The 11,079-nt window shown below is 40.6% G+C and overlaps 2 protein-coding genes across 2 annotated transcripts; one reads left to right on the top strand and one right to left on the bottom strand.

Annotated features, from left to right (window-relative positions):
• The first annotated feature begins 421 nt into the window (after positions 1 to 421).
• On the top strand, positions 422 to 9,066 carry coro1a (coronin, actin binding protein, 1A). The gene is made up of 11 exons (XM_026164166.1): positions 422 to 519; positions 1,620 to 1,823; positions 3,205 to 3,327; positions 3,416 to 3,545; positions 5,722 to 5,903; positions 6,315 to 6,434; positions 7,199 to 7,303; positions 7,397 to 7,542; positions 8,059 to 8,116; positions 8,215 to 8,430; positions 8,727 to 9,066. Exons 2-11 carry the CDS (start codon positions 1,626 to 1,628, stop codon positions 8,817 to 8,819), a joined length of 1,371 nt encoding a protein of 456 aa, XP_026019951.1. The 5' UTR covers positions 422 to 519; positions 1,620 to 1,625; the 3' UTR covers positions 8,820 to 9,066.
• Positions 9,067 to 9,133: 67 nt separating this feature from the next.
• Positions 9,134 to 10,560, bottom strand: cldni (claudin i). The gene is made up of 2 exons (XM_026164167.1): positions 10,428 to 10,560; positions 9,134 to 10,211 (listed from the first exon to the last, which is right to left on the bottom strand). Exons 1-2 carry the CDS (start codon positions 10,557 to 10,559, stop codon positions 9,708 to 9,710), a joined length of 636 nt encoding a protein of 211 aa, XP_026019952.1. The 5' UTR covers position 10,560; the 3' UTR covers positions 9,134 to 9,707.
• Between the last annotated feature and the right edge of the window lie 519 nt (positions 10,561 to 11,079).

Here is an 11,079-nt window from a genome sequence, read left to right as displayed (position 1 = left end):
CTTATAGAGTATTTAACTCTAATATCTGCAGAAATCATGAGTCAAAAAGAACAGACATGCACTGACATCCGTCACTCAAGAAAATATTGAGTCTTTTTCACGCTAACTTAAACTCTGTGAGCTCTTCAGACATACTGCATTTATCTGTGTTGTTGGACGTGAAGTGGTTTTGATAACCAGGTGACTTCTAAGCAGCAATGGCCTGCATCTGTTTGCCGTTGTTGGTAAGTGTGGATTGAACTCTGCATTGCACCGCTAGACGCTTTTATCATGATTCAATCCTAGAAAAGATCTTATATGGTGCCCTGTGTTTCACTTTGGTTTCTGCAGCTTGTTGCAGACGGCACATGTCACAGCCGACACCTCCTACTTCCACCTTCGTTTGAAACTCTCACTTCCTCCCTGTCATTTGTCATGTACTTTAACCTACAGTCTCCTCTTGTGTTCTCATTCTGGTGGCAGGGCGTTTGGTGCACTGCCAAAACTCCTTGAGCTGAATCACCCCCACACGACTCCCAGGTAGGCCCGCATCATCTCTCTGCAATCTCAACCTCTTGAAGATATCATCTTACCTGTAATCGGTGCATTGGTTAAAGAAGGAAATAGCTGAAGCTAACCGTATGTCACTAATTTCAGTGACACATTTTTGTTTCTCATCTTCCACATGGCCTGAGTTTCTCCTATTTCAAGGCAGTGAATTGTTTCCTACTTTGTACTGGTCAATGTTTTCCATCACAACACAGAGAGATAGTGGTCGAGACAGATTACTGACATGCATTTAGAGTCCTGATAAAATTATGGCTCACTCTGTAAAGGATTATTAAATTAGCTGCAGAGAAGCCCGAGAGGTCTTGTGATGCACATGCAGCAAAATTGTCATACGCTACCGAATCTGAGCTTAGGCGCGGCTGCAGATTTCAGGAAGTAAACTCTACAAATGGAGGTAAAGAAAGACTTATTTAGTGCTTTTCATCTGTTCCTGCGTGATGCAAAGTTCGTATATTTTGCAGCTGCTTTTGATTGAAGTTCTGATCTCATTGCGCACGCAGACACTTACATTTACCGGATATGTTTCAGCTTACTTCGTCAAATATGTCATTTAAAGCATGCCTACATGCGGGGAATTAAGTAACAGCATGACTGTATGAACTGAGGAAAAGAAAGGTTTGTGGTTTTGTTACTCTCTTTGTAGGATGTGGTGTAACTGCCGCTCGGGCAGCTTCTGTACCTTTTTTAAGGACACTGCATGTGCTTTAGATGATAAAAGGCCTACTTTTTTGTTTCCTTTCTGCTGTTTTTTTGTACATTTTCTTGCTTTTTAATATGTATGTGTTAAAAAGAGAAGGAGATAGAGTGCCAGAGTACCAGTCACAGAGGAAGCAGTTGTGAAAGCTTTTGCTTCTTCCTTTTTTAGCTTTCCTCTGTTGAGTCTTTCAACGGTTTCATCAGCTTTGTGTCTGTCAGATTATTTCCGCATGAACTCAAAGAGCACCAACAAACAATATGATTTATGATGACCCATAAAATAAATCTCTCCCCACTCTGCTACAGACTTCTTGCACTTCTTGCACATTAATTTTCTCCTCTTTCCACCCTTTTTGTTTTTCATTCTTTCTCAGTTCACCATGTCCAGAAAGGTTGTGAGGTCCAGCAAGTTCCGTCACGTCTTTGGCCAGGCTGTGAAAGCCGACCAATGCTACGATGACATCCGAATCTCCCAGATGACCTGGGACAGCAATTTCTGCTCCGTTAACCCCAAGTTTGTGGCCATGATTGTAGACGCCAGCGGTGGGGGAGCCTTCATGGTGCTTCCGCTGAGCAAGGTGGGTCACAGGAATCACCAGGAAACAAAAGAACACAAATAAACCCACCGTTCGGCTCTATACTGTTTTATATACTTCTCTTAATACTATGTTTAGGTGTGTTAACTATTACAGATGCAGGTTAGGGATTAAATGTTGTTTTAGCAGCATTCTTGCACTTTAAAATTTGAATGCTGCCAGTCACCATCACACATTCAGCTAAATAAGGAAGTTTGATGCTGTCTTTGAGTCTGTCTACACGTCACTTGCTCTGCTGTTGAGAAGTTTTCACCATATTAGGAGTTTGTTGTCAGCTCAGTGTAGGAGGACAGGATGTGGCCTCAACCCAGTTATTGTGCAGTCACTTATAGAGGGCGTTAGGTTAGGCCTTGCAGCTCATTTATTGCATTTTATGTGCCCGAAAAAGTGCAAAATTGCAAACCTTGTGGCCGAGTTAATGGCCAGCTGAATTTGTCAGAGGCTGTGAACTCAGTGAAGTGTTCCCTCGGGCTTGGGAAGTTCGTTCTGTGCAGGCACTGAAAATGCTTACAGTGAGGTTAGGTGTTTTTTATGTGATTGTGGTCTGAAGACTGTACTTCAGAAAGATGTGTAATCTTTTTTCGTGGAGTTTTGCTTGGTTTGTCAGACAAAATCACCGAATAATGTCACTGCTTCTTGCTGCTGCAGTTAACTGTAGAGAGATCACTGCCTCTAGACTAAGTAATTACCATCTCATGTAACTAATTCTATCATTAGAAATGACAGAGAAAGTGACAAGAATCTAATGTCCTGGCCTTATTTTACCTGACAATTATATTGTCCCACTTTGTGGTATTAAACAATCTTATATTTACCTTGGTGAAGCCTGCAGAAATCACATTATTCATGGTCTTATCTCGCATCTAGCATGGGATTCTCAAAGGACAAAAATAAGTGCAGGGACCAGTGGGCATAAAATTGCAGAGCTGCGCTGTAGTGGAAAAAAACTCATCCTGTTTTGAGCGTGATGCTGGCATGGTTGTGTCATCCTGCTTCAGGGCCCAGTGTTTTTTTTTAAGGTTTTACCAGAATGAATGCAACTACATGGAGCTAAATGTGACTGACTTATAATGCAAGATATAAAAATAAAAATGATGTGTAATTGTTATTTTTCTCAGACCGCTTCATGACTGGGTTTCCTCTTCTTGGCCCTGATCTCATTTTTAACCCACTTACTAGAAATGAGCACTAATTGAAGGCAAAGCAGTTTAATTGGTGTCAGCTGATAAACTTCTCATCTAGTTTTGTCTTTTTTTTTCTTGCATTAGCTTTTTGTTCTTTACGTTTTGTAGCTGCAGTGTTTTCTGCACTGCATGCATGAGTCATAGTCAATGTCCTCCTATCCTGATGCTTGCCTCTGCAGACAGGACGTATCGACATGTCCTACCCCACTGTATGTGGCCACACGGGTCCGGTCCTGGACATCGAGTTCTGTCCTCATAATGACAACATCATTGCCAGTGGCTCTGAGGATTGCAGTGTCATGGTAAGGCAATAAAGTCTGACATGAAATATTCCTAATGCTATTTGTGATTTCAAAAACTAGATGTTTAAAAGTCTTTGTCTGTGAATAGATTTGGGAGATCCCGGAAGGCGGGCTCACCTCACCGCTCACAGATCCCGTTGTCAAGCTGGAAGGTCACTCCAAACGTGTTGGCATCCTGAGCTGGCACCCCACTGCCCATAATGTGCTAATGAGTGCAGGTATTATTCGCTGATTCTAAAAACACAGAAGCGTATCATGTGTAATGAGGAAGCAGACAGGGATGATCGTAACATATCGCAGATGTTTTGCTGAATGAGACTCACACCTCTGCTTAACAGGAAGTTCTCAAGCCTCCACCCTCCTTCGCTCTGCGCTCTGAACTCTGATCAGCAGCACCATGACATTTCCGCTCACGGTTTTACACGAACTCTCTGAACCTTCAGTCTGTCAGACGCTGAAGTCACACTTTATTAATCTTTCATCTTAATTACAGACTCAGCGTTCCAGATTAAAAACTAATCACAAAAAATAAGGAAAAAGCACAGGAAGAAGGAGAATATAGATCCTTGTCCTAGAGACAGCTGGGATTGGCAGCGTGTGGTTCTGAATCTTATCCTTAAAAAGAACCCAGTGACTTAATTTTAACAGGTGTTAAGTCTGAAAATAAGTTTAGACTTGGGAATTTCTTTAAAAGTTTCGACTCCTGCTGAATCATTCAGGTGTCTTTAGAAGTGATCTCATGCCATCATTACAAACTTAAGGTCTTATTTTTGCCCAGCAGGGTGCAGCACAAGAGGTGCACAGTGCACATCTTCACCGAGTGGGCGCACATCATTCAGAATATTCTTGAAATATTTTCACAATCTGTAATTTAAGCTGCAATAACATTTCCAGCATATTTCACTTTAAAATTGGGTGGTGGTCTAATAAATTTGCTAAGTAAGCACGTATTATAGGTCCAACTATAGTTTTTGCATTTTCTAATTAGTTTCTATTTGATTTCATTTTGACTTTTTGTTTTTAATTCAGTTTAGTTTCAGTAAATTTCCAGAGCAGATTTTTAATGTTTCAGTTCAAGTTTTGTTGTTTAAAAATGTCTAGTTTTAGTTTACCTTTCATCAGTTTTTGTGATAGTTTGAGTCTTTTAAGTTATTATTGTATGGGCGACATATGTCAAAGGCAAGATTTAGGAAAAGATTTAGGTTTTACAGTGAAAACACAAAACTTTTAATGCAGTTGACTCACCATCTAAAGACATCCAAAGTCTCAATATATATGATTATTATTATTTATTTATTTTTACCAAACTAAAAGGTAATAAAAGAATATTTGCTAGTTTTTTAAGCCTTATTTTAGTAACTTTTCAAAGTTCTCAAAATAGTTTCATTTAGTTTTATTTTTTACATTTTTAATTATTATTTTAGTTAAGTAAGCATTAAAAACATTAAACATTCAAACTGTAACATTGCTTCAGAGGAAATGATTTGTGGTCATAGTGGGCATCTAATCAGAACAGAAAAGTCAATTAATTTTGCTCCAGTGTTTCCACTGTTGCTAATATAGTTCAAATCACTTATTTATTGTTACTCCAGCTTTTTTACCTTCTGGTAACCAAGCTGGTGTATCTATTACATAGCTGGCTAATTAGGTTCCCCTTAGGTACTGTTCCCCTTATCAGTGTTAGATATTTGAAAATATATAACTATTTCTATGCAAAAAGAGTTAACAATAGAAACTTACATTTATTTAGACAATTTTTTGCCTGTTAGCTCTTACAAAAGCAAGTTCTCCTCTTTCACTAACAGATATTAACATTTAAAGAACACCTTAACAACCAACTATAGATGAAACAGTACAGTGAATTACACATTCACAGTATTTTCCATCCTTTGTTTCTTCCACGTGTCTGTTTGAAAGAAAAGAAAGTTGAATCAATGTGTGTCACTGCTGCAACAATGAGTCAGTTCCTTTAAAGAAAAACTATAAAAAATTATATGAGAGGTAGATAATCAGAAACATTTTTTGCAATCAAAAATTTCACAAATGCACATGCAAATGTTTGGCCACGCGAGGTTTAGACGTGTCTCAGATCTTTATATGGTGCTCTGGTATCATAGTGTAATCCAGAGGCTTTATTTGGTGTAAAACAGCGCGTCCACTTCATTTGTGAACTTCTGTTTTCTGCATGTTCCTCTTCACTGCAAACGTGAAACTTTGAAGCTCTTGACTGTTTAAAAGTGAAAATCTAAATCAGGCTGAATTGCACATGATGCCTGTTTTTTAAAAAAGAAACGAGAAACTCTGTATCAATCACTTAAATTTAATTCATGAGCCTTTAATGAGACTCTAAGCTTTTTTTTGTTTGTTTTTGATGTCACCATTGTGTCCATGAAGGCTGTGATAACGTGGTGATCCTGTGGAACGTGGCTCGTGGCGACGCGGTGGTGAGGATCGACACCGTGCACACTGACCTCATCTACAGCGCCTGCTGGAACAGGGACGGCTCCTGGATTCTCACCTCCTGCAAGGACAAGACCCTGAGGGTGCTGGACCCGCGCAAGGGCACCGTCCTCTATGTAGGTTTCCTCTGATCGGCCTTCGCTATCTCGCTCTGTCACCACCATCACTTCAGTGTCACAGAGGAAGTCTTTAAAAGTCACGTTTCTGCACAAAGATCTTGAGTAACACTGGCCACACTCAGCAGAGCTACACCAGTTATTTTTATCATTACTGATGAATCTACAGGGAATTCTCTTAAATGCTCATAAAAAAAACATTTATTTTTTGGTTTTGGCCTTTTGCTGTATGACTAAACCAGGAAACTACCAAATATAGAGTTTTTCAGTTGATTTGTTGATAATGATGATGGAAAAAGAGAAATAAAAAAATTATTTAATATTGCACTTTTATTTTGAAAAGTTTTTCTTTCTCCATATAATTTGCAATTTTCTTCCACTTTGCTACTCTGCGCCACCTCTCGTCTGCAGGAGAAGGAGAAGCCTCACGAGGGCTCCAGGCCTGTCAGGGCGGTGTTTGTGTCCGACGGGAAGATCCTCAGTACCGGCTTCAGTCGCATGAGTGAGAGGCAGGTGGCGCTGTGGGATCCGGTGAGTGTCAACAACTGACAGAGTCAGTCTCAGACAAAGCATCTTGCTTACTGAACTTTATGATTCATAATCCTTAGTCATGTCTTAAATTCCTCTGAGCATGTGGTTTGAGATCTCTGGGACATAAAATGTGTATTCGTTAATGTTTGAAAATTTACAAAAAATAAAATGTAGCAAATGTAGTCTTTGGGACTTGTATTCCTAAATTCAGAGTGGGGTCCAGTTTAGTCACACTTTCCCACCTGAAATAAAGACAAAACAGTCTCATAAAAGAGTTGTAACCTTTCTCTCAGATAACACTCTGGGCTTATCCTCAAACAGATTTTGTAAGATGACATGTGCCCCAACTTTAATATTGAGACTCTTTTCTTTTCTTTTACTTAAAAAGCTGAGTTGCAGAGCACAAAACGCCTCCAGCGTCAGCTTTCCTCCTTCAGCACATGATTGTAAGAGCAGCCTGCTGTGCTGAATTGTACTCGTGAATCATTTTGACCTGTTACACAATAAGTAAAAACCCTTTTATAGTGCGAAAATCTTTACAGCTGAACCTTAATGGTGGATTCCAAACTTTAGGTGTTTGCCTTTAGGGAGCATCTCTTCGCATTTACAACACCACTGTTTCACAACAGCCAGATTACAGTATTAAGTGTCTGTGCTGAAATATTAGCCTCAATTAAATCCTCAGCTTACCTGCAGTCTTCTGGGTACATGTGATGCTAGAGTACATGTGATTAATTGCTAAATATTTCTCTATCCTTTAACAGAAAAACTTTGGAGAGGCACTGACCCTGCAGGAGCTGGACACCAGCAGTGGCGTCCTCCTGCCATTCTTTGACCCAGACACTGGCGTCGTCTACCTCTGTGGCAAGGTTAGATTTAGATTATGAAACAACAGCCTTTCTGCATCACTACCACCCACACAGACTCAGTCAGCCCTCTTGTTGATCCTGTCATTTTCACAGGGAGACAGCAGCATCCGTTACTTCGAGGTGACAGATGAAGCTCCTTATGTCCACTACCTGTCCATGTACAGCAGCAAGGAGAGCCAGAAGGGGATGGGGTACATGCCCAAGAGGGGCCTGGAGGTCAACAAATGTGAAATCGCCAGGTAATGGCATATCTCAGTGGTTTTAGCTATGCAAGCAGCAAGGTGACCTCTTTAACACCTTTGTGAAGACTTTATGGGCTCAGCCGCTAGTTTGGGGTCATAGTGAAGAAAACATGAAGATTATGAGATCATTATAGGCCTCACAGGATTATCCAGGCTGTGCTGGATCATTATTCAGTGACCATGTGGTTTCACAGTGAATCCATGCCTCACATCTGCTTTCAAAACACCAAGATGGCGAAAGCTTAAGCACTCATAACACTTTCCAAAGCAAATGGTGACTTCACAGCGTCTGCATCCATCTTTTCTGCTTTCTCATTCTCTTAATGCAGAATGGGATGGCACCCACAACATCAACTTGATACTAAAAGCACTGTTAGATAAGCTCCCAGCTTACTGTTCAGCTCTTTAACATTTTGAGGGCAAAATCTTTCTTCTTCCTCCAAATTGAAGCGTATTATTTCAGCCTAATCTGACACAACAACCTAAAATACGAACAAACTATTTTAATTTCAGATTCTACAAGCTGCACGAGAGGAAGTGTGAGCCTATAGTCATGACCGTGCCACGCAAGGTAAGGTTTTAGCAAATCCTAGGTTTTAGGTTCATGGTTCAAGAAAATCTGTGCGGAATTTGAACTCTGACTCTCTTTTTTTGTCTCTGCCTGTGCAGTCGGACCTGTTCCAGGAAGATCTGTACCCAGACACCGTCGGGCCCGAGCCCTCGGCCGAAGCTGATGAGTGGTTTGAGGGAAAAGAGGCCCCGCCTAATCTGATATCCCTGAAGGACGGGTTTGTAGCTACGACTAAAGCTAAGGAGTTCAAAGTTCACAAGAGTCTCCTGAAGACCACCACTGCTTCTGCAGGGAATCAGCATGACAGCAGCGGGGTGAGTCTTTTAGATCCACAATGTTTTGCTTCTGTTTTAGCTGCAGATAATAAGTGAATGAGTTTTAGGAGTTAGACTTTCCTTAATTTATTTCATAACTGATTTATGAGTCTTTAAACTTTGCTTTTGGTGTCTCAGTTGCAAATTTATTTTTGACTTTTTTGGAGAAATCTGTCAATGATTACATTATTGGCTTCAACCAAACCTTGATGGCTAATTAGACCATCAGCTAAACATGAGCAACTCCATGACATCATTGGACTCCACCCAATCACAAGTGTGTCTCTGTCCCTCAGGAGGTTCAGTCTTTGAGGAAGGAGGTGAAGGACTTGAAAGAAGCGCTAGAGGAGCTGACCACGCGTGTGAAAGAGCTGGAGAGCAAGCATTAAGCGGCAAGAAAGCGACAAAGAGCAGAAATCACGCGAGAAGAGTGGAGCAAAAACTACAGCGAGAAAACTTTTGTTAACTTTTGATTACAGTGAGACAAAGGGAGAGATTAAGATGGTAGATGTCATGAAACTATTTTTTAGCGTAAAGCTTGAATTTGTCTATTTGGTTTGTGTGATCAATTTGAGAAAACAAGAACCATAATATATGCTTTTAGTTTGAAATAAAATTGTCTGTATTTTCAAAGTACATTTTGACCCCTTTTTTTCTTTCTTTTGAAGGAAACACACATGAAATGCATACACGCACTTTATTTTGACCCCATTTTAATCATTTATACTCATTACCGTACCAAATGTGAAACAAAATAAAATGAGTACAAACAAACATCTCATGATTATAAAATATACTGCGGACTTTTGAGAACATATCAAGAGAGAAACACACGCACCAGATGTTTCCTGAGGTTCACTGAGGTGCATTTGGTTAGACTTTTAAAGAAGAGATAATAAAAATATCAAGGAAAAAAAGACAAGCAGAGCATTGATTAACATTCAAACTGTAAAATATGAACCATCTAAAAGGCCTTTGATTATTTAATTGCTCAACAAATTAAATATATTTTATGCTATAATTGAAACCAAAACTTTAAACTTTACAAAAATCTTGCAAATTTAATGTGGACTTTACAGCCGTTACTTTCATAGCTTTACATCACCAGCAGCTCTATGAATGTGAAAGTACAAACTGCAGTGAGAATTTAATATTTACATTTTTTGGGGTTTTTCCCCCAAAAACATTCAACCGGTGTTGTCTACTTTATCACTTCCAGTCCGACTAGATCACCATTCCCTCCTTTCTCTCAAACACCAGTTCCTTTTAAAACACCACTACACGTAGTTTTTGTTTGGGGCTGAGGCGCTGTTGCTGTAATACTTGGCTTTTCCTCCTGTGTTGCCTTGCTTGGGCCTGCTGAAGCAACAGAGCAGACCTCCAGCTATGATGAGCAGCACACCTGCAGCCCAGCCTACAAAGATGCATGCTCCCATCTCCATCCTTGGGGAAGAACTCAACAGGGGGGTGTAGAAGTCCCTCACGGTATTGTGTGCAAACCAGCTGACAGGGATGATTACCAGGATGCCAGCCAGCAGCATGCCCACCCCGGCCACCAGGCTGATCTTGGGCTTGACGTCTTCGTTTTCCACACAGGTGGTAAAGTCGGACCCGCAGAAAAGAACGAGCAAGCTGAGGCAGCAGAGCATGCCGCTGATGATGGTCAGGGCTCTGGCAGCCTGCCGGTCTGCACCCAAATCTAGCAGGGATTCGAAGTTCTTGCACTGCTGCTGGCCAGTACTCTGCACCACACAGGTAGTCCACAGGCCCTCCTGACTTCTCTACTCACACGCAGAGAGGAAGAAATATACACTTATAGACATCATTTCATGACATGAAGCAAACTGAGTGCTACATAATTAAATCTCATACACGTAGAACATTTGTGAAAAATTGAACTGTAAACATTCACTTACTCAAAATCAAGTAAAATAAGCTCAATAAACAGAAACAATCCAATATTGCTTATACAACACTACACACATATGTTTAATTACCTCTGCTGTCACAATGTTGGATCCTGTGAAGGCCGACACTCTCCAGAGCGGGACGGCACAGCATACAACAATCCCAATCAGGCCCACGACCCCGAGGGCCACACATGCCATCTGAACTACAGCAGATCCCATTCTATAAAAGGCAAAATGGTGTAAAGGCACAGGAGCATCACTAAAAGCTTTTCATTGTTACTTTACAGTCTATTTAATGATGTTGTCCTTCTGTCTTTGGCTTTAAAAAGCTCATTTTCTAACATCTGCTGAATGTTTCTCCAATATTTTTGCTGTATCTGTTTTATTAATCTGCTATGATAAATATATATATTTAAAAAATTTTAATTCACCACTTCTGATTTGCAGCACTCGTTCTGTTGGTTAGCTGTGGAGTTGCTTTAAGTCTCCATCGCTGATTCAAAATATTACATGTGGTGCTTTAGCCTTACTGCTGGGTGGGTCCTTCCTTTGTGGTCGTGTAGGTGAGGAATCATGTGGGTAAACAATACTCTGACAGGCCCTCACAGAAAACATGGCTTTGGGGCAATGTTTTTAAAACAAATTCATGTCCTGAGAGGTCCAGGAGCGCTGAATCTCCACCCAGGAGACGCTGAGCTGCCACATCTGGGTGGAGCTCTTCATACTCTGAAAATCTCTG

The sequence above is a fragment of the Astatotilapia calliptera genome, chromosome 4, assembly GCF_900246225.1.
Source record: "Astatotilapia calliptera chromosome 4, fAstCal1.2, whole genome shotgun sequence".
In the NCBI taxonomy this organism is placed as follows: domain Eukaryota; kingdom Metazoa; phylum Chordata; class Actinopteri; order Cichliformes; family Cichlidae; genus Astatotilapia; species Astatotilapia calliptera.
The sequence above is the reverse complement of the archived record's forward strand: the minus strand, read 5'-3'. Positions and strand labels throughout refer to the sequence as shown.